The 24,395-nt window shown below is 38.6% G+C and overlaps 1 protein-coding gene across 1 annotated transcript in view; it reads left to right on the top strand.

Annotated features, from left to right (window-relative positions):
• MBD2 (methyl-CpG binding domain protein 2) overlaps nt 1-24,395 on the top strand; it is a 72,843-nt gene that overhangs the window by 40,289 nt on the left and 8,159 nt on the right. The window contains exons 4-5 of the mRNA XM_014342362.4: nt 21,198-21,288; nt 22,664-22,841. Of these exons, the coding sequence (XP_014197848.2) occupies nt 21,198-21,288; nt 22,664-22,841 (269 nt within the window). The remainder of the gene's footprint in view (nt 1-21,197; nt 21,289-22,663; nt 22,842-24,395) is intronic.

Here is a 24,395-nt window from a genome sequence, read left to right as displayed (position 1 = left end):
TACCGGTCTGTGGCCTGGGGGTTGGGGACTCTTTTTCTATAGCTTTGAGTATTACTAGTACTTTTTTTTTGGGTGGGGGGAAGTAATTCAGTAGTTTAAAAGGGCATTTTATTTTAAATTTATATTTATTTCAATAGTATAAAGTTAAATAGACTGAGGCATTTGTGTTAAATTTTAAAAATGAGAAACATTTAGAGCTTTTTTAACTAGGGAGTAGCTTTTATATTACCCGTCTGAACTGAACTTAAAGGAATATCCTGGTGGCCTAAAGCTAATTCCAACACCTGTACTCTGCAGATACACTTCCTCTTTCCTTCTCAGAGAACCCATCCAGTGGAATATGTCACTTACCTTTTATTTTCCAACTGTCTCTAAACTGGCTTCTTCCCAAAGCATTTAAATATATTCAAATCCACCCCATCTTAAAAAAAATTATCCACTTCACTGCTCCCCTTTTAGCGTTTGTTCCCTTTCTTTTCTTGTTAAAGTCAAACTTCTTGGCATTGTGTGTGTTTACTATCTGCTTTACCTCTTACTCAGTATGTTTATGTCTCTGAAATAATAGCTTTTGTTCTCACTGAAACTGTTCTTTTCAGAATTGCTGATGTTCCTTGTTAAACTGAATGGACAAGTTTCGGTCTTTAAATTTCTTGCCCTGCTTTAACGTTAAACAATATGACTACCTCTCTTTCTGAAACATTTGCTTTCATTCTTTGACTCTACACTTTCTTTGTTTTCCTCCATACTTTTTTTTCTGAATCCCCTTCTTAGGTTCTTCTTTCTCTATCTGTCTTTTAAAATGTTGAGGTTTCCCGGGGAATACTATGCATTCTTTTTTGTATGTAAACCCTCCATGGGTAATTTCACTCATTCTCATGGCTTCAGTTATCATCCATATGTTAATGATTTCCAAATTTATATCTTCATCCTGAGCTTCAGTCGTTTGTGTCAATTCTCCTACTAACATTGTTCACTTGGAAGTCTCGCCAGCACCTGTAATCTATTGCTTTATCTCTATGAACTCCTTTGTCATCCAATCAAATCTGCCTTTTATTAGATGTGCTTTATCTCAGTGAAAGGACCACTGTCCACTTGGCTGCCTAAGCTGGAAACCTGAGCATCATCCTTGATTCTTCCTATCTTTCACCCCAAGCGTCTATTTAGCCAGCAAGTCCTATTGATCCTACCTCCTGAATGTTCTCTTGCTCCGTTCTGAGACTATTATTATTATTCATTTGTTCTAATTATTATTCATTTTATTATTATTCATTTCATCTAATCTCTCTGCTTTTTGTGTGTTTTTTGTTTTTTGTTTTTTTTCTGGAGACAGGGTCTTGCTTAGCTACCCAGGCTGGAGTGCAGGAGTGCAATCACGGCTCATTGCAGCTTCAACCTCTTGGGCTCAAGTGATGCTCCCACCTCAGCTTCCTGAGTAGCCGGGACCACAGGTGCACACCACCATGCCTGGCTAATTTTGTGTTTTTCATAGAGATGGGATTTCACTATGTTGCCCAGGGTGGTCTTGAACTCCTGGGTGCAAGTGCTTCCTGTCTTGTTCCCTTACTTCACTCTTCATATTGCAGCCAGGTGTTCCTCTGGCATGATGGTCTGATAGTGTTAATAGTGTTATACTGCTGAAAACCCTGCAGTGCTTTCTGGTAGCTTTTAGGGTAAATTCAGAACACTTTAACATGACTGCCAAGCCCTTTTGCTTACCTCTCTGGCCTCACCTTCTTCTCTTGTTCTACATTCAAATCATATGGAACATTTTTCAGGTTTTTGTATATGCTATTCATCCCCTACCCCTGACCCTTACATACCTTGATCAGATTTTGTGCTGTTTCCTTTCCCTCCTTCAGCGGCTGTTTCTTACTCATCTCTCAAGTGACATCAAGAACTTAGATGTCACTTCTGTTCAGAAAACCCCTGATTTACCAAGTTTGGATTTAGAGACATTCCTTAGTGTTTCTTCTTTCTTCTTTTCTGATCACAACTATATTAGGTTATTCATTGCTTTATCCCCAATTTCTCTATTATGTAAGTGCTTAATATGTAAATTAGTTGAATTAGTGAATTAAATTATTCATTGATTCAAAAATTATTTATTGAGCCTTCACCTTGTACTTTTCTAAACAATGGGATACTGCAGTGAACAAGACAAAGTCCCTGCTGTCATGGAACTTTCCATCTAGTGTGAGAATAGGAAGTGAGTCAGACAAATACATGTATAGATAATGTATCATGTTGTGTTAAGTGCAATGAAAAAAACACCAGAAGAGTGAGAGAGCATGTGGTCTTCAAAAGCAGAGAAATATGGAGGGAACATTCTAGACAGAAGTCTGTCAACTGTATATAGTATGAGGACTGACAGGGTTAGGAGATCACTGAAGAAACTCTTACAGGAAGTTAGGGCATAAGCAATAAGGTGTGTTTTATGCTGGTCATAAAATAACTGATGGCCGGGCACAGTGGCCCACACCTGTAATCCCAGCACTTTGGGAGGCCGAGGCGGGTGGATCACGTGGTCAGGAGTTCAAGACCAGCCTGGCCAAGATGCGAAACCCTGTCTCTACTAAAAATACAAAAAAAATTAGCTGGGTGTGGTGGCAGGTGCCTGTAATCCCAGCTACTTGGGAGGCTGAGGCAGAGAATTGCCTGAACCTGGGAGGTGGAGGTTGTAGTGAGCTGAGATCACACCGCTGCACTCCAGCCTGGGCGACAGAGCAAGAATCCGTCTTAAAAAAAAGAATAAAATAAATAATTGACAAAATTTATTGACTTATCAGCTCTGCCTATATGAAGAATCTTAGAATAAAGTGGGAGAATGATATCTTTGACAGAAATATGGACATAATAAAGGGTAGCTCAATATGTTTTAAAAATAATAAAATATGAATTTGAGTGGTAGAAAATTTATACTCTTAAAGTAATTGTTGCATGTTGAGCTAGTAAAAGATGATGGGCTAGAGCCCAAGAGAGTCTGGAGATACGGTCAGTCTTTATGCAGGGAAGAATTGCAATTGAGACATTACATGTGAATTTTTAAAAATTAAGGAATGAGGCTAGATGCAGTGGCTCAACATCTGTAATCCCAGCACTTTGGGAGGCTGAGGCAGGCACATTTCTTGAGGCCAGGAGTTCAAAACCAACCTGGCCAACATGGTGAAAACGCATCTCTACTAAAAATGCCAAAAATTAGCCGAGCATGGTGGCGCATGCCTGTAGTCCCAGCTTGGGAAGCTGAGGCATGAGAATTGCTTGAACCCAGGAGGCAGTGATTGCAGTGAGCCGAGATCAGGCCACTGCACTCCAGAATGAGACCCTGTCTCAAAAAAAAAAAAAAAAAAAAGAAAAAAAAGAAAAGAAAAAATTACGGAATACATAGGCTGTTGGTTCATAGTTACCAATAATTGTGTATTTTTCTAGTTCATTTTAAAAACATGACAACTGTCATGAGGGAGGATCTGTGAACTTTTTTTTTATTTCTCTAAGTAACATAGGAATACAGATGAAAAAATCGAATAGTGTTTTTAAAAACTACTTCTCAAAACAGTAGTTTACTACTCCAGTTAAGTCTTCTAGTCTCTGCCAGAAACATTTATTCTTAATTCTTATCATATCTCTTTATAATTATCTCATATTTCTAATTAATATACTTGTTAGGCTGTCTTTGTTAATTTTAGCCATTATTTCTTTACTTTCCCCAAGGATAGGTGACTACATAGTTGTCTCTCTCTGCCGTCATGCTCCCAACCTAGATGTATCACGATTTTAGGTAAATAGGTTAAATAGTCAGGGTTTACGTTATTATGAATGAAAATTTTTCTGGGTAGGGTAAGTAATGCCCTGCCACTCCTTTCTGTCATAATTCTTTGTTGTTTTTAATCTCAATAACTCTATGTTAGGTTTTCTAATATAATTATAGTTAACCTTTTCTGATTTTAAAATTTCTGCCACATGCTCATCAAAAATATTTTCTTTATGCTGCTAGGATGTAAATCTGTGGGGAGAATTAATATTTTTATAATATTAAGTGTTACAGTCCACGAATCTTAGGTATTCCTCCAGTAAGCTTTTATAGTTTTCAGTCTAGTGATCTTATATATCTTTAATTGATTCTTAGATATTTGATGTTACCGTAAATGGTGTCATTTATAAAATTTTTATTTTCTAATTATCTTTTGCTAATATTAGAAATGAATTGATTTTGTGTATTGACTCTGATTTCAGTTATCCTTCTAAATTATTAAGTCATCTATGATTCTTTTGGACTTTACATGTGAATAAACATGTCATCTGTCAATGAGAGTTTTTCTTTCTTTCTTTTTCTTTCTTTCCTTCTTTCTTTCTTAACAATATTTAAACCTTTGATTTTTTGTCCTTTTTCTATTTTATTAGTTAGAACTTCCAATACAATGTTGAATAGAATTGATGGTAACAGATATTCAAGTCTCATTCGTGATGTCAGGGAACATTTTTAATGTTTCTCCATTAAATGTGATACTTGCTCTAGGCTTTTTTGTAAATATTCTTTGTCAGATTAAGGAAATTTGCTTTTATTTCTATTTTACTAAGAATATTTCTTATGAATGGATATTAAATTCTATCAATTATTTTCCTCTACCTAGTTAAGTGATCAAATAATGTTTATTTATTCTGTTAATAAAGTGTATCATATTGATTGGTTTATGTGATTAATTTCACTGTTTGATGTTTTTGAATGTTAAACAGATCTAGAATTCCTGGAGTAAGCCCAATGTGGTTGTAATGTATTATCATTTTTATCACTGTTTAGAGTTGCTGTTATTAGGTTTAGGATGTTTTGCCTTTATATTCATGATTGAAATTGACTTGTACTTTTCTTTTCTTGTAATTTTCTTCTCAAGCTTTAGTATCAAGGTTTTCTGGCTTTGTAAAATGAGCTTGGAGGTGATCCTTCTTATATTCTCTGGAAGAGTTTCTATAAAATTGGCATTTTTAAAAAACAAAATTTTCTTTTTGGAATAATTAATTGGGAGGTCATCTCAGCCTGTTTTTTTTATGGAAAAGTTTTAACTTACAGATTCGTTTTTTTTCTTTGTTTTTGAGACAAGGTCTCGCTGTATCGCTCAGGCTGGAGTGTAATGGTGTGATCACAGCTCACTGCAGCCTTGCCCTCCTGGGCTCAAGTGAGCCTCACACCTCAGCCTCTAGAGTAGCTGGGACTACAGGTGCACACCACCACGCCTGGCTAGTTTTTAAAAATTTTGTTACTTTTTGTAGGGATGGGGTCTCACTATGTTGCTCAGGCTTCAATTTTTAAAATAGATACATGGAAGAATATTCATTTTTTCTTTCTAGTTTTTTTCATGTGATTTTCTAGGAATTTGTGCATTTTATAATTTTCAAAGTTAGTGGCAAAAGATTGTTTATATATTTCTAGTAATATTTTTAATGTTTACAGTATCTATTGTGATATTCTTTTCTCTGATATTGGTAGTATCCAAATGAAAAGTGGAATGAGGTATTGGGGAGACCTTTCCTAACAAGTTTTGAACTCAGTCTGTATATGAGCTTTTCCTCATTGAAATTCAAATCCAATTCTGTCAAATTTCTTTTTATAAGAAAACATTTCTTTTATAGAAGTTATTTCTTTATAATGGATTATGCCTTGTCTTATTTGACACTGTTGACTTGAAGTAATCTTATAGTACTATTGGGATCTTTGTTTTTTTTTATGCCTGTATTTGTTTGCTATTTCTTTGCCCTTTCTTTTTATTTCCAGCTTTCTGAGTCTCTTTATTTTTAAATCTGTCTCTTGCATAAAACATACAGTTGAGTTTTTAAATTTGTTTTAAAATATGATCTGAAGGTCTTTTTCATAATTGGTGAGTTTACCCTTACATTTATTGTTTTACAGATATGTTTAGTCCTAATTCTGTCACTGTGTTTATATACTGTTTTTAATATTTTGTGATTATTTTTTGGTATTTCTGTTTTTGTTCTGTGGTCTGGGTTTTTCATTTAAATTTATACTTCTGGTAATTTTGAGGATTTATAACCTGATTTTAATTCTAGTGGTTGATTAATGTCATATTCTAAATAGTGCATATGTACTTCTATTTCTCGATGTATTGGTATTAAAAAGGAAGAACGGCTGGGCATGGTGGCTTATGCCTGTAATCCAAGCACTTTGGGAGGCTGAGATGGGAGGATTGCTTGAGGCCATGAGTTTGAGAGCAGCCTGCCAAGAAAGTGAGACTCCATCTCTACAGGAAATTTTTTAAGAAACTAGCTGGCGCAGTGGTATGGGCCAGTAGTTCCAGTTACTCGGGTGGCTGAGGCAGGAGGATTCCTTGAGCCCAGGAGTTGCAGGTTGCAGCGAGCTATGATCATACCCACTGCATCCCTGACTCCTGCTTGGGCAACAGAGTGATACTCTGTCTCAAAAAAAAAAAAAAAAAAAAAAAAAAGAGAGAGAGAGGGAAAAAAAAATAGTGCCTGTTAGTGTCCTACAGAAAGAATAAGAATTAATTTGGCCGGGCGCAGTGTCTCACGCCTGTAATCCCAGCATCTTGGGAGGCTGAGGCGGGCGGATAACGAGTCAGGAGATTGAGATCATCCTGGCTAACACAGTGAAACCCCCCGTCCCTACTAAAATTACAAAAAATTAGCCGGGCGTGGTGGCGGGCTCCTGTAGTCCCAGCTACTCCGGAGGCCGAGGCAGGAGAATGGCGTGAACGCGGGAGGCGGAGCTTGCAGTGAGCCGAGATCGCGCCACTGCACTCCAGCCAGGGCGACAGAGCGAGACTCCGTCTCGAGAAAAAAAAAAAAAAAAAAAAAAAAAGGAATTAATTTACACTACCGAGATTAGTTTCAAGAAAGCTTTTCTTAAGCGCACATCTTCTTATAAAGAACTAATGATAGATCCTTATCTATTAGAGATCAAAGTTCCTGCAGTCGAGTGGGTTTTGAAATCATCAGTTTATTCATTTCACAGCAGATATTGCTGATTAACAGGTGCTATATAAACAAAAAAGTCGAACATGCCCCCATCTTCATAAAACTTTGAATCTGAAAATCAACACTGAGCAAATAATTCCAAGTATACTGACATGTGACAAATATGTGAAAAGTAGTGAAGGAGCACATCTAAGTTCCTATATGAACTTGCGTATCAATAAGAAAATGATTGTAGCTTTTTCTGTGGGAGGAGCACATGAAAAATCTAGGCACCACGAATGATACTCTTATTCCATGGTCATCTTGGGATAATTGTACCTTTTCAGGCACTTGACAAGTATTGTATACCCACTGTGTGTAAGTTAGAGAGTATTCATGGCAAAATTTAGTCAAACAACTACAGCAAATGCTTACTGCACCTCTGTCTTCATCAGCCCTAAAATTTGCCCTTTGCTTTATTCATCTATCCTGTTTAGCCCAAATTATCTTTTGCCTTAACGAGAGATCACATTGTAGTTTGCACAGCCACACAAAATAACCTTTTCCTTGGTTTATGCAATAATTTTCTTGTCATTATCTAGCTCTTTCTTCTTAGGCCACCCTGACAAAATAAGAGGGTAGCTCATACTTGATCTTTGATGTTTGCAGGCCATGGTATTTAAGTTGTTTTTGCTGACCATAACTAGACAATTCAGATACTATATGGGGCTGATTGGAAATAAAGCAGTTTATAAACTGGACAGTGAATTTCTTCTTGGCAGGAAACACCATTCATCCACGTAGCCCTAACCCAGTGTCTTGTATATTTAGCCTTTTGAGAGTGACTAGAAAGTACACACTTTCTGGATTTTGCTTTAATCGACAATTATGTGACAAGAGTCTCTATTATGTGATTAGATTTAGTAACTGTCTTATGAAAGTAAGATATTCATTCAATTGATGGAATCCTAACATTAGAAAAAAATTCTGAGCAATTTGATAAAAGATTTGTATTCTCAAAGAACTTTCTCATATTTTATTAGTGTTTTGATAACCTGAGATAGATCTGACAGTTACTAAGACTTCTAGTTTACTAGTGAAAATATATGCAAAGAGATTAAGTACTTTGCCCAAGCAAATCTATTTAGTGTTTGAGCCAGGATTAAAGCATTTAGCTGCCAAACCAGCACTTTCTATCACCCTGTCCTCCCTCTACTTAGCCAAATATTCATCCCACAAACATCTGAGTGCGAATTTCGTGTCTAGCATCATGCTCTTGACAGATGTAGATTGCAGATAAAACTCTAAAAATGGTGAGATTTTTAAAGTAACTTTTGCTTCTTCTGTTTTATAAGGCATTAACACTGTTGTCTTCATATACTTTAAAAAGTATATCACATATCTTACGCATTTAAATTTTTTTCATTAGAAAAAAGAAAAGAAATGCTTGTAGTCTAAATCTTTGACAATTAATGTTAGACATTTTAATTTGTTGCTTAATAGTTGTAAAGAATACAGAAACATACAGAGAACCATCACAAAAGGTCCTCAGTCCCCTGACGGCAGGCGAATGTATCAGTGAAGTAGGACAGGGGAGGCTCGAGCTAGGAATTGGATTTGGTAATTAGGTGACTGTGACCTTGGGCAAGGTCAGTGTTCATATAAATAAGAGGGGCAGAGCCTGGGTTAGAAGGAAAAGAATGAATAGAATGTGAGGAAATAAGACACAAGTTCTCTCTACTAGTGGGAGGGGAAGATAAAGATGGCTTGAGGGGGAAGCAGTGTGAATAAGGACATGTTTTAAGTTGTCAGTGTTTAAGTGCATCTGTCACTTAAAAGAAGAAGTCCAGGCGAGGAGGGGAAAAATGGAAAATGTGAGAAGAGAAGTTGGGCAAATTGATGGGGCAAGATGAGGAGGAGGTAGAAGATGTGATCAGGAGCGCAGGTGGTGGGATAATCTTAGAAGGGCAGCAGGATTCTTTTTTCTCTAAAATAGGAGGAGATCTGAGGTGGAAAGGATGATGTTCATAGAGGCTCTAGACCTTCAGGCTTCACGCCTGGCTTTTCTAGTCAGTCTGAAGTTACTCTGTAGGCTTCTTGGCTTGGGGGTTAATATTCAGCTATGGTGTCTAAAATAAACAATAAAAAACAGGAGTTTGGATATGTAGGAATTTTAGATGAACTTCCCTTAGTTTCATTATTGAAGTTCAGCATGTTCCTCTGGTCAGTTCACTTTGTTCTAATAGAGATTATAATTTCAAAAGGGAAGATGCTTTTTAAGACAATACATGAGAGCTAAAATAAGTTTTAGGTTTTCGTGTGACTCCGTTTGGTGAATTTTCTCCAGTTTTCATGTAAGAATAAGCCAGACCTACTGATAGCTACCTGCTAATTTATGGAAATTAACGTGTTCCAAATAAACCTGTCTGTTCTATTTTGCTACTGTACCTACATTTGAACACTTAAAGTCATTCTAAATGGAGCCGTGCCCTTCTCAGTAGTCAGTGACAGATTCACACATGTGTGGGAACCCCGATCCTGTGGTAAATAAGAGAGCCCCTTCTAAAATCTAAAATCTCTCTGTACAGACACTTTCTAGTTTATAGGTTGTGATATAAAATTTCATGTTTCATTTATTTGGAACTCTACATCTTCCAATAGAAATGATATTATAAATGGCTCTAGTGTCCCAGACCGACCCATAAAATACCATTTAATCTAAAGTATATCTGAATTATTAAAAATAATTACAACCACATTTCTAGCAGCAAATACATTGACTATCAACTTTCTGAGGTAAGAAATGTTTCTCCCAGTTGTGCTTTATCTTACTTTCCAGAATGACTGGATTCTCCACCACTCCTAGTTGTCTGGCAGTAAAAAAAAAAGAGGCACCCACCTCCAAGCCATTTAGATTGGTTCTTCTAAGCCCCATGAATGAGGAGCTGGGAGAGACACTACTGAGAACTGAGAGAGGAGCTTGCAGTGATGGTGCATGCTGGCAGGGGCCCTTCTTTCTGTTTCTGCTGTGAGATCTGGGCACCTGCCTTTATAAACCTCCTATTTCCCTATCCTTTTTCTCTTTCTCTGGACCAGTGGTTCTCAACTAGACATGATTTTGCTTCCTCCATTTCCTCTTACTGCCCCACTTCCCACCTACCTGGGTACATTTGGTATATCCAGAGATATTTTTCGGTTGTCACAACTAGGGTGTTTCTACTGACATCTTGTGGGTGTATAAACCAAGCAAGCTGATAATCATCTACCCCCAAATGTCAAGAATGCCAAGACTGAGAAATTCTGCTCCAGACAGTTGCTACTGGTTAAGGTTGTTTTTGCCTTTTTTGATTCATTGCAGCATAGAAATATAGTCTGTGTTCCCTGATTCTCTCCCACCTTCTATTCTTGAAACAAGCTCACAGCTCTTTTGAGGTTTTTCTAAGGGCTTTACCATCATCATAACATGAAACTAGATGGACTAAAAATAACAAGAAGATTACAGTTTTAGGAAATCTTAATTAAAAGCTATCCATGCTCTCCACTGGACTTTAAATAGAGCAAAATTCTGATCCTTTTCTAGGCTTCAGTCCTTTCCTCCCCGTAATACTGGTTTCCTCATTCCCTGGTCTTCCAATCTTCCTTACTAATACTGCTCCACCATGGAGAGCCTTAGTAGTGATTCTGTTCCTCCCAATGAGAAACAACAGGGATGAAAAATCCTTGCATTATTTTAATGAGGAGTTAAGGAAAGGTTCCTTTCCTTATTGCATAGATTGTATTGCATAGATCTGGCCAGAACTGTTTTCTGTTGTTCTCCTTCTTTTAAGAAAGTTTCAGGATGAGATTACATCCCAGCCTTTCCTTACGTACTGCTGCACAGCACAGGGACCTCCTTTCTCTACTCTTCTCTCCTTCTTTCTACTGCTGCGTCATACTTGCCACCAATGCCAGCTTTGTGGACATGTGACCTGTGCAGTTACACAGGGCCTTGTGCTTAAAAGAGACCCTCACTTAGAAGGAAGGGCCATGCCTGGTTTAATGCTCTGCTGCCATACCCTTGAAATTCTTAATATTTTTTTTTAACAAGAGGCCTCACATTTTTAATTTGTTCTGGGCCCAGTAAATTATATAGCCAGTACTGCTTACCAAAGTACTCCCAACCGACCTTAGGTCCAGGTGAGAGGCAGTCTGGCCTGGAGGAGGGGAGGAAGAGGAATAATTTTAAAATATTTGTAGTAGCAAGAAATCCCCAACTGAAAGGGAAGGGAAGGGAAGATTCATATTCATGTGCTCAGACTCTTCATTTGCTAATACTTACCTTTCAGAATTGATTATTTTTGCTTTGTTTATACTTACTAATTTTAATAAAATGACCAACTACTTATTAAGTGCTATTGTATGATCAGCAATGTGCTACAAGCCACAGGTGAAACGAAATAGTAAAATGATAGTTGCTGTGTACTGGGCATGTTCAAGTGTTTATAACGCTTCCTCATTTTGTTCCCATAACCCTTTGAGATTGCTTATATTGTCCCATTCCATATAGTATGAAACCGATATTTAGAGAGGTCAATTGTCCAATTTATAAAGCTAGTGAAAAAGCAAGTTTGAACATTGGTTGTTCAGATTCTAAAACCCAATCCCATTCACTCTGCTAATAAGTTAGATATTCCCGTCCTCAGGGTTGACTGTCAAGTTGAGGTCGTGAGTATACAGGGAAAGTCAGTTTCATTTTGTCTAGTGAATTTTTTTTTTAACACAACAGAGACACATCAGTACTTTTCATTGGATATAATGATTAATGAAAATCGTGCTAGGATATATGATGTAGATGCTTTTCAGTGTGGTCATGAGAAGTAGCTATTAGTATAATTAATCTGAAACAGTATTCTTAAGAAAAAATTCAAAAGCCTTCAGTTATATATGCAAATCACTCCCTTTCTTTTTCCATTTTTTGAAATACTTGCTCCCATACCATTGTTAGTGTCGCTTATCTGGAAGTGTTTTCTTGGAGTGGGGTCTCTTTAATTTCTATCCACCAAATAACAATTTCATGTTCTATGTGATTGATATTTGTAATTGTGGTCTAAGAACGCTAATTTGCAGAGAAAATATGTTACACCAATTCTTTATTTTTTACCATGTGAGCTACTTCTCATGACAATTTGATATCCCCATAAAACTCTATGCTGGTTTTAGCTTCAATATATTATAAGCCTGTCTTCTCAATTCTGCCTAAGGAAGAGGCAGCATCAGGCACAGATCACCTACAATTGAGACTTATACAGTATCTATTACTTAGGAGTTAAATGGATTAAGAGTAATTTGATAGTTCTCTTAAAGTTTACTGATCTATTATTATCAGCCTTTGATGGCATGAGTAGAAGTGTCTGAGGCTTGTACTATATAACCTAACAAGAGCCAAACATGTAAATGCTCTTTCAGAGCTTTTGTTAAGAGAAGGACTGTTTAATCACACTGACCTAAGTTTTAATTCCAGCTGCACCACTGATTAATTGTGTAAGTTATTTAAGTTCCCCATGCTTCCGTTTCTTTATCTGTAAATGGGAGTAATATCTTCTCCAAAATGCTGCAGGAAAGTTTAACTGAATTTCTGTACAGAAGGTGCTTAGCACAGTGCCAGGCCTATGGAAAGGTGTTGATGGCTAAGTGGTAGTTTTCCTCCTCTTCCTCCCCCTATTTCATCAAGACAGTATGACTGGGCATAGTTTCACTGGGTAAAACAGAACATTGGGTAAGCCCTTTCTTCATTTAACCTAAACAATTAGCTCTACTTTTAAATAAACTTATCTGCTTTTAAATAAACATATCTCCTCCTGCAATGAAATAATAGGAAGGCAAATGTCTTCCTCTTGTTGTCTGCAAGGAAGAGGATGGAATAATATTTTTTAAAATCTTTCAGCATAGTGAAGAATAATACTTGGAGATCTTGGTGGTCACTACACCCCCACTACATGCATGCTTTTTTTTTTGAGATGGAGTTTTGCTCTGTCACCCAGGCTGGAGTGCAATGGTGCGATCCCAGCTCACTGCAACCTCCACCTCCTGGGTTCAAGTGATTCTCCTGCCTCAGCTTCCTGAGTAGCATTACAGGCATGCGCCACCACGCCCAGCTAATTTTGTATTTTTAGGAGAGATGGGGTTTCACCATCTTGGTCAGGCTGGTCTCGAACTCCTGACCTCAGATGATCTGCCCGCCTCGGCCTCCCAAAGTGCTGGGATTACAGGTGTGAGCCACCACACCTGGCTACTACCACTCTTTCAACACAAACCAAACCAGTCTTTCTCATACCTCGAACCTGCATCAGAATCACCTTAAGTATTTGTAAAAAAATAAAAATAAAACTAGCTTTCTAATCCCAGATCTATTGAATAGAATCTCTGGGGATGAGGCCTTGGAATATATTTTTAAAATAAGCCACCTTGGTTATTGTTCTTTATAAGATCTTTAGAAACACTGACCTGCACTCTGTTACTTCCTTGCCCATACAATTTCTTGGGTTGGAATAGTCTTTTCTCTTCTACATGCCTATAGAATTCTTACACAATTTTCAAGGGCTACCTTTTCCTAGAAGCCTTTCCGGGTCTTCCCAAATTGAAGTTAGTTTTGGATCTTCATTATTGCGGTCGGCCTTGTAGAGTTTTGCATGTTTTCCACCAAACACCTCCTGGAGGGCAGCGATTGCCGATTATCCTACCAAGCATCCCCAGTGCGAGAAAAACACATTGCATATCATGGGCATTCAAAGAGTATTTGTTGAATATTGTTGATCCTCAAATTCCTTTTTCCTAGTAAGCCATCTCTTTTGTTCTTCACTAAAGAGTACAAATCTCTTAGAGTAATATTAATAAACTCGGAGTGATGAAGGTAAATAATAATCAACATTATCAGCCTCAGTTCCCAGAGCATCAGAATAGGGATCGGTGTCTGTGAATGGTGGCGAGGAGTTGTTTGTGATCCCTGTTTCTTTCTCATCCTCTTTAGATATTCTTCATGAGGCAAGTTGAACAAATCCCTCAAAGTCTAAGTTAAATATATAACAATTATGAAAAGAAAATGCTATCGTGGGTTCATTTTACTTTCAGTAAACAGATTTGATCATTGACCTCACTAAAGAAGCAGTTTTTGTAATACACCTTCATGTTTGTTCTTTGGGACACTAAGTGGGGTAAAGTACATGCAGCTGTGCTTCCGTTGATGTCCTTACTAGGAGAACTGTGCAGAGAAAATGTGTAGAGATGAACTGCAGTGACTACTAAGATGGTTTCTCCAAAGATGCTCTGCACTGTCACTTAAATTTTAGGCACTTTTGTGGCTTTAAGTGACTTTTAATTCCATCCCATGTTTCTCCCTCAATCAGCTGGTTTCCTGGATAGGACATTGCCCAGACCATTAGTGTTATAAGGTGATAGGCATGTGGAACTAGCCAATGTTCTAATATACTGGAAGGTAACAAAGAGAACAAGATATTAGATGTACTCAGAGCGTCTGGTTAGTGAGGATTAGAGGGAGATGTAATAACTGAGAGTGATAGCACATTTTGGGAGTTTCTCCAAATATTAAATCACTGTTCCTTATACATATTCTATTTATTGGTTATTTGGCCTCACACCAGGCAGCAAGATTAAGCTGAGAAAACCACTGGATTTGGCAGGGGAAATCAGATTTTCGGTGAGTAGTTTAGGATTTATGACAGCAGTAGTGCTTATGAACTGTAGTGCCAGAGACTAGGTAGCCATCATAGAGGGGGAGTCCTTAGATATATTTTGAATATTTTGAATATTACTCACCTTTTGAATATTACTGTCTTTGGACTTCTAATGGTTGAGAAAGTAATAGAGTGGGGAGACCTCCAAGTGAACAGAATCGCCAAAGAAAAACCTACTCACCTAAGTGAGTACATCAGGAAATATTAAACTTAGGCAAAGGAAGACCTTTTCCTTCCCTGCTCCCTCTGAAGCACTGAGGCCCATAATGGCCAAAGATAATGAGAAAAGATCATGGAATTTGGTGAGAGGAGCTGACTGACTATTGGAGTACGTTTAGTGCAAGTTGGCTAGAAAGGGGGTGGGCTAATAAAGTTGCAGTAGACTTGGGAAAGGGCGATAGTGCACATTGGGCCATTCCTTGAGGAACAGGCTTGGAAAGAAAAGAACATTGTCATTATATAAGCTGGATAAAGTCTCAGTGTATTAAAAACCAGAAAGTACAGTCCTAGCACCCCAAAGAAGTTGCTTGTGCTGAGCCTTTGTTGTCAGACTCCCCTCCATCCCAATCTGGGGCAACCTTCCCTATAGGTTTTCCTTTTCCGGGTATCATAGGAGTGGAATCACACAGAGTGGGAAAGACTGGCTTCTTTCACTTAGCATAATGCCTACTGTACGTACCTTTAAAATGCATTTTAAAATGCAAAGAATCCTTGCCCTCGTCCCCCACCCAAACAAATAAAACAGGGATCTGAGAAGATGGATGTACAGAAAAGGTGAGTTAGGAACATACTGAGATGTAAACAGACATTTACCTCCTGAGGACTGTTTCAGTTTTCAGTGAAATTAGTTGAGCTTCTTAGCTTTGAGTGAGTGTTGGAAAGGTTGGAGAGGAAGTGACCTTGACCAGTTAAGTGTTTTCTTTTTTTAAACTAGCTTCCTTTCCTTCTCTGACCTTTTTCACTCCCCATTTCTCCCCTGGGTTGTGGATGGGAGAAGATACACACACACAAATATGCATACATAAAAAATATATATATATATATGTATCTCCATTTTCATGGCATAACAATTTTATTATTTTTGCTCCTGGACTCTGGAAATGGTGCTTTTACTATTGAAAGAGCATACGCAAAATCTTAGTTTCTTATGTCCTCTCTTATAAAGAGGGCATCCACACATATCAGATTCTAACTTCAGCTGTAGTTGCGGGGTATCAGATGACATGTGGTGGTACCAGGATGTGATATAAGCTAGAGCCATATACTTGTATTTCAGTCCAGGATTTATTTTTACTAATTTTTTCTTTATAAATTTTTTGTATTTTCCTTGTTACTGATAGAAGTTTGAAAGTTGAGAATTAAAAATGATAGAATAAAACAAATTATTTTTTAATATCTGGAATTGGAACTTTTAGATGTAAAATATAAACAATGTATCTGTTCATAATTCCCATGCTTTTATGTGGTAGTGTTGATTTATTTTTACAAATCAGTGACTATGAGATTAATAAGTGCTTTTATAATTGTATATATATATATACACATATATAAATGTTTAATTATATTTAATTATAAAAGCACTTACTAATCTTATCCTCACTAATTCTCCTAGATGCTTTGTCATTAGAAATTTAACTGGGTTTTGTTTTCCTTTTTTTTTTTTATATAGCTGTGATATTCAAAACACAGATGATGTTATTCCACCAGAGAGCAAATAGAAAGCAGGCAGGGCAGGTTTTCTTGGGACATTTATTGCATTCATCAATTATTACCTTCACCTTACTACTTTTCATCCATGATGATTAATATATTTATATCCTCATATTGTTGACCTGCTTATATTGACAACATATTCTACTGATAATGTGATTAGCAGGGAGATGTAAGGAAATGTTACCATATACCAAAGGCCTTCCTTGGTGCTAGCGTTGTGCTTATTACAAATTCAGCATATTGCTCTTCTGACATAAATAGAATTACACTACTTTATCTTCTCATTTGTCTGGAGGACAATTATCTGATACTTCACATATATCCAGAAGTCGGAATGTAAGCCCCAAAAGCCCTCAGAGTGGCCACAGTTTGCTAAAAGCAAATGCGATAAATCTTGTGCCCAGTATATAACGGATACTTTATACATATTGCCTTATTTAACTCCCACAGTAATCTTTTGTGATAGCCATTGTTGCCACATTTATAGAAGAGGAAATAAATTGAAGATTCTGAAGAGGTTATAGACCTTGTCCAAGGTCGTCTATCTAGAGATGGAGAGTGTTGCAGCTGAGATTTCAGCATGGGTTATAGACCTTGTCCAAGGTCGTCTATCTAGAGATGGAGAGTGTTGCAGCTGAGATTTCAGCATGGGTTATAGACCTTGTCCAAGGTCGTCTATCTAGAGATGGAGAGTGTTGCAGCTGAGATTTCAGCATGGGTTACAGACCTTGTCCAAGGTCGTCTATCTAGAGATGGAGAGTGTTGCAGCTGAGATTTCAGTATGGGTTATAGACCTTGTCCAAGGTCGTCTATCTAGAGATAGTGTTGCAGCTGAGATTTCAGTATGGGTTATAGACCTTGTACAAGGTCGTCTATCTAGAGATGGAGAGTGTTGCAGCTGAGATTTCAGCATGGGTTATAGACCTTGTCCAAGGTCGTCTATCTAGAGATAGTGTTGCAGCTGAGATTTCAGTATGGGTTATAGACCTTGTCCAAGGTCGTCTATCTAGAGATAGTGTTGCAGCTGAGATTTCAGTATGGGTTATAGACCTTGTCCAAGGTCGTCTATCTAGAGATGGAGAGTGTTGCAGCTGAGATTTCAGCATGGGTTATAGACCTTGTCCAAGGTCGTCTATCTAGAGATGGAGAGTGTTGCAGCTGAGATTTCAGTATGGGTTATAGACCTTGTCCAAGGTCGTCTATCTAGAGATAGTGTTGCAGCTGAGATTTCAGTATGGGTTATAGACCTTGTCCAAGGTCGTCTATCTAGAGATGGAGAGTGTTGCAGCTGAGATTTCAGCATGGGTTATAGACCTTGTCCAAGGTCGTCTATCTAGAGATAGTGTTGCAGCTGAGATTTCAGTATGGGTTATAGACCTTGTCCAAGGTCGTCTATCTAGAGATAGTGTTGCAGCTGAGATTTCAGTATGGGTTATAGACCTTGTCCAAGGTCGTCTATCTAGAGATGGAGAGTGTTGCAGCTGAGATTTCAGCATGGGTTATAGACCTTGTCCAAGGTCGTCTATCTAGAGATGGAGAGTGTTGCAGCTGAGATTTCAGTATGGGTTATAGACCTTGTCCAAGGTCGTCTATCTAGAGATGGAGAGTGTTGCAGCTGAGATTTCAGCATGGGTTATAGACCTTGTCCAAGGTCGTCTATCTAGAGATAGTGTTGCAGCTGAGATTTCAGTATGGGTTATAGACCTTGTCCAAGGTCGTCTATCTAGAGATAGTGTTGCAGCTGAGATTTCAGCATGGGTTATAGACCTTGTCCAAGGTCGTCTATCTAGAGATGGAGAGTGTTGCAGCTGAGATTTCAGTATGGGTTATAGACCTTGTCCAAGGTCGTCTATCTAGAGATAGTGTTGCAGCTGAGATTTCAGTATGGGTTATAGACCTTGTCCAAGGTCGTCTATCTAGAGATGGAGAGTGTTGCAGCTGAGATTTCAGCATGGGTTATAGACCTTGTCCAAGGTCGTCTATCTAGAGATAGTGTTGCAGCTGAGATTTCAGCATGGGTTATAGACCTTGTCCAAGGTCGTCTATCTAGAGATAGTGTTGCAGCTGAGATTTCAGTATGGGTTATAGACCTTGTCCAAGGTCGTCTATCTAGAGATGGAGAGTGTTGCAGCTGAGATTTCAGCATGGGTTATAGACCTTGTCCAAGGTCGTCTATCTAGAGATAGTGTTGCAGCTGAGATTTCAGTATGGGTTATAGACCTTGTCCAAGGTCGTCTATCTAGAGATGGAGAGTGTTGCAGCTGAGATTTCAGCATGGGTTATAGACCTTGTCCAAGGTCGTCTATCTAGAGATAGTGTTGCAGCTGAGATTTCAGTATGGGTTATAGACCTTGTCCAAGGTCGTCTATCTAGAGATAGTGTTGCAGCTGAGATTTCAGCATGGGTTATAGACCTTGTCCAAGGTCGTCTATCTAGAGATGGAGAGTGTTGCAGCTGAGATTTCAGCATGGGTTATAGACCTTGTCCAAGGTCGTCTATCTAGAGATGGAGAGTGTTGCAGCTGAGATTTCAGCATGGGTTATAGACCTTGTCCAAGGTCGTCTATCTAGAGATGGAGAGTGTTGCAGCTGAGATTTCAGCATGGGTTATAGACCTTGTCCAAGGTCGTCTATCTAGAGATGGAGAGTGTTGCAGCTGAGATTTCAGCATGGGTTATAGACCTTGTCCAAGGTCGTCTATCTAGAGATGGAGAGTGTTGCAGCTGAGATTTCAGCATGGGTTATAGACCTTGTCCAAGGTCGTCTATCTAGAGATGGAGAGTGTTGCAGCTGAGATTTCAGCATGGGTTATAGACCTTGTCCAAGGTCGTCTATCTAGAGATGGAGAGTGTTGCAGCTGAGATTTCAGCATGGGTTATAGACCTTGTCCAAGGTCGTCTATCTAGAGATGGAGAGTGTTGCAGCTGAGATTTCAGCATGGGTTATAGACCTTGTCCAAGGTCGTCTATCTAGAGATGGAGAGTGTTGCAGCTGAGATTTCAGCATGGGTTATAGACCTTGTCCAAGGTCGTCTATCTAGAGATGGAGAGTGTTGCAGCTGAGATTTCAGCATGGGTTATAGACCTTGTCCAAGGTCGTCTATCTAGAGATGGAGAGTGTTGCAGCTGAGATTTCAGCATGGGTTATAGACCTTGTCCAAGGTCGTCTATCTAGAGATGGAGAGTGTTGCAGCTGAGATTTCAGCATGGGTTATAGACCTTGTCCAAGGTCGTCTATCTAGAGATGGAGAGTGTTGCAGCTGAGATTTCAGCATGGGTTATAGACCTTGTCCAAGGTCGTCTGTCTAGAGATGGAGAGTGTTGCAGCTGAGATTTCAGCATGGGTTATAGACCTTGTCCAAGGTCGTCTATCTAGAGATGGAGAGTGTTGCAGCTGAGATTTCAGCATGGGTTATAGACCTTGTCCAAGGTCGTCTATCTAGAGATGGAGAGTGTTGCAGCTGAGATTTCAGCATGGGTTATAGACCTTGTCCAAGGTCGTCTATCTAGAGATGGAGAGTGTTGCAGCTGAGATTTCAGCATGGGTTATAGACCTTGTCCAAGGTCGTCTATCTAGAGATGGAGAGTGTTGCAGCTGAGATTTCAGCATGGGTTATAGACCTTGTCCAAGGTCGTCTATCTAGAGATGGAGAGTGTTGCAGCTGAGATTTCAGCATGGGTTATAGACCTTGTCCAAGGTCGTCTATCTAGAGATGGAGAGTGTTGCAGCTGAGATTTCAGCATGGGTTTGTGCGTCCCCCAGATCCTCACGCTGAGTCCAGTTCCTCCCATTTTCAGTCATTCCCACAAATATTTTTTCAGTACCAACTATGTGACAGGCCCTGGTATCCAGGATGAAAGACAGTTATACAGAGTCCTATAGAATTCCTTTATCTGTTTTTTTTTTTGGCTGCAGTAAATGTGAAACAGACTAGAAAAGAGATGAGGCATGAGGACAGTGACATTGTCTCTCTTACTGACTGTCACATCTGCAGGGTGAGCACAGCACCTAGTAGGAGCTCAATAAAGATATGTTGAATGGATGAGTGATATTAGTGAAAAGTAATAACTAGGAGAGAGAATCAAATATGAAAAGGATATAAAATAAAAGCCATAATTGCCTTGGACCATTTAGTGTTTGAATAAGCAAAAGGCTCCATAGCCCGTAGGGCACGAGGAGCCACTCAGTGTACTCACTGATGCCCGTAATGATGACCTGGGGCTACTAAGTGACCATGGTGACCCAGGCCCTGTGCAGCAGGGAAAGAGTCACTCATGAATGTGACATCCAGTTTAAAAATAAAGGAGGCATCTAAAACATTTTAGAAAACTTTTCATTGAAAATGGTCTTTTCTCCTTTAAAGTGTGCTAAAGGGCTAAACTTCATTGTACTGGAAAAATCCCATATTGGAGTAGCTCTTTCTCTAATGATATTGGATAAAGGGGGATAACACATCATATAATTTGTTTTCTTTTCCTTAATAAGTCGTAGCATTAAAATTTCATGCCAGGTGAATCTTTAAAAAATTCAAATTATTTTCTTTGGAAGATACCTTATAAGAAACTATACATAGTATACAGCATATAACCATCTATAGTATTGTAACAAGTGAATAGGTTATGTAAAACAACCTTTTTTGAGCAATGCCATCTGAGAGGATTATGATGTGTGGAAATAATTCATGTTTGGAATATCATTTAGCTTTTTATAAGGAAAAAATGAGGAAATTATAGGAAACTATTGAAATGATTTAAATTTCATTATTCAACAGCATCGATGTGCTACTTTCTTGTTTCAAGAATGTATCTATTAACAGTGATATTTTGCCTTACAGCTTTTCTGGGAGAAGAGGCTACAAGGACTTAGTGCATCAGATGTAACAGAACAAATTATAAAAACCATGGAACTACCCAAAGGTCTTCAAGGTATTATCTAAGTTCAGTTGAGCAGACATTTATCAAGTACCTACTGCATGCCAGGCACTCTGTTAGATGCTGTGGATTCAGCAATGACTGACAGGAGGCCTTTGCTTTGGGAGGTCCTATGCCTTGCTGGATGACGTACCTCTTGTGTTTTAGTAAAGCCAGGAAGAAGGTACATGAGAAACTTGTATGTTGCAGGGATGCTGCAGTGTAGTATATTATCTTAGATTTTTTTCTTTGTAAACATTTTGGCTTTAGGTTAGGTTCATCATAGAAGCTAACCCATGTGCTGCTTTTAGCACTGGATGCGGATGAGTAACAGAATTTCTCAAAGCTTCCTGCTTATAGCAACATCTGGCCCTACCACCTGCTCTGTCTCTCATCCTCTTCCCAAAAGAACAACCAACAGCTCTCCTTCTGCCCCTCCCTCCACAAACTGGTGCTCTAAGTAGCAGTGGGAACAGATGCACTTTGGTCCAGCAACAGCAGCCAGTGGGATCTGGGGTGGAAAACTCAGTCACTAGTCTCCATTTCATGCTGTATGAGAACTCCAAGTTCTAGAGAAGAGTTATTTTTCAAGTATTAAAACTTTGGCTTCTAAAGCTTGATATATAGTGGATTGCTCAAAAATCCTCATAATTCATGGTTAGATTATTGCCTTATCCCTTTATGTTCTTGGAAATGTTGGCCTTAACTAGTTAAACAGGTTTAGGACTTTAAGCATTGCATTTAAATGTGACCATGGTACCAGTATCTTACAAGTAATCAAAGTGTGCAGTTATTAATTCTCTGATTTTGGATATTTTGTTAGGTTTATGAAAAAAGCTGTTAAAGCCACAGACACAGTTTGCTTGCATTGGCTTTTTCTTTGAATCCTGAGACAAAGAAGATAATTGTTGAGATATTGCTGGAAATTAATGTTAAAAGCTACAAGGAGAAACTATATCAGTACTCTAGGAATACATTAAAAGGGATGCTTGAGTATAGTCGCTTCACAAAGTCTTACCTCATTAAAATAATTAACATTGCTTGAGGAAATAAAGCCAACTTTTTAAAAGTTTAGTACCTTGGAAAATGCATTTTAAAGTTCTGGTAAAGTATTATTAAAATGCTCAGCTATAAGCTTACAGCAAGCATGAGGATTTGTTTTTTAAAGTAAGAAAAAATGCTCAGCTATTTTGTTACTATTTCCTTAGTGTGAATTCTTTAGTGTGTCATATCTATTAAGTAGATATATTATCTTCTGCTGCTTTGTCTTATGTCAGTTTTACATATATGATCCCAAATGAATACAAAAATATCAGTTGTTTTATGTCACATAAAGTTTGCTCAGCACATTGAGACATTTCCTTTAACTAGTACTTGTTTCTCATTGCAGGAGTTGGTCCAGGTAGCAATGATGAGACCCTTTTATCTGCTGTTGCCAGTGCTTTGCACACAAGCTCTGCGCCAATCACAGGGCAAGTCTCCGCTGCTGTGGAAAAGAACCCCGCTGTTTGGCTTAACACATCTCAACCCCTCTGCAAAGCTTTTATTGTCACAGATGAAGACATCAGGTAATGCAGTTTAACATGACTTCATAAACTTGGGTTTTTACATTTGGGTAAATTTTATACTGTTCATTAGGTTCAGTGGCATATCTAGTAAGTGATATATCACCTAGAAAGTTATACTTTTCTTTTTTAACAGAGTTTTTCAGAAACTGATAGAAGGTGAAAAAAGACCATTATAACAAATACATGCTTGAAAGGGGTATAAATGCTGCATGCCAGGGGTATCATCATGGTCCTGTCCAAAGGACAGGCACCAGATCAGTTATATTCCCTAAGCATCATTTTTACAGTGTCTTTTGCAATTTGGGATTCTGACTTTCTATTCTAAGGAACCTCTTTCTGCCAGACACAGTGGCTCATGTCTATAATCCCAGCACTTTGGGAGGCCGAGGTGTGAGGATTGCTTGAGCCCAGGAGTTTGAGACCAGCCTGGGCAATACAGTGAGACCCCATCTCCACAAAAAATTTTTAACAATTAGTGAGGCATGGTAGTATGTAACTGTAGTCCCAGCTACTTGGGAGATTGAGGTGGGAGGACTGCTTGAGCATGGGAGGTCGAGGCTCCAGTGAGCTGTCGTCACATCCCTGCCCTCCAGCCGTGGTGATAGAGCTAGATCCTGTCTTAGAAAAATAAAAATAAAGAACCCCTTTCACTCAGTTATGCCTTTTCTGATTGCCTCCTTCACTGGTTTGTCTGGAAACCAATCTCTCTTTAAATCAGATGATAGTGATGCTGCTCTTAAACTTACTTGTGACACGGTAGAGCAAGAAGAGAAGCAAGTAAGAAACAAGAAGCCACAGGTAAAGCAATAAAACAGAGCCAGGAATGAGACAAGACACAAACTATGTCTACTGACATCTTTCACTCTTTCTAAGGCTGACTCACAAGTTAGGGTTTCAGCAGCAAATGGTAAAAGGAAAACATCCAGCTGAGATTGGTAGAACCCAGAAAGTAGAAGCAAACCATTGCATAGGAAAAGCAAAAGTATTCCAGTTAGTAAGACCACAGAGCAATTCTTATGTGGGTTTTATGACCTCAATATCATTATTTTATAGTGATACTGTACTATATTGCATTTATATTATATTATAGTATATTAAAAATATGACCTTGTGTATACTTCACTATTTCTGTCCCCTGAATGTAAATCAGTTTAATTTGAGTATTATTCCTAGACAAAATCAGCAGATGACACTTTCAAATCATATAATTTTAAAATGTTTTATATTTGTTCTTTTGTTTGTTTGTTTTTTGAGACAGTTTTGCTCTGTTGCCCAGGCTGGAGTGGAGTGGCACAATCTCAGCTCACTGCAACCTCTGCCTCCCGGGTTCAAGCAATTCTCCTGCCTCAGCCGCCCGAGTAGCTGGGACTACAGGCGAGCGCCACTATGCCCAGCTAATTTTTTTATTTTTAGTAGAGACAGGGTTTCACCATATTGGCCAGGCTGGTCTTGAACTCCTGACGTCATGATCCGCCTGCCTCGGCCTCCCAAAGTGCTGGGATACAGGTGTTACAGGTGTGAGCCACCACGCCCAGCCTATATTTGTATTTTTTT

This window comes from Pan paniscus, chromosome 17 (assembly GCF_029289425.2).
Source record: "Pan paniscus chromosome 17, NHGRI_mPanPan1-v2.0_pri, whole genome shotgun sequence".
NCBI classification, from domain to species: Eukaryota; Metazoa; Chordata; class Mammalia; order Primates; family Hominidae; genus Pan; species Pan paniscus.
This window is presented reverse-complemented; position numbering and strand designations above follow the sequence as displayed.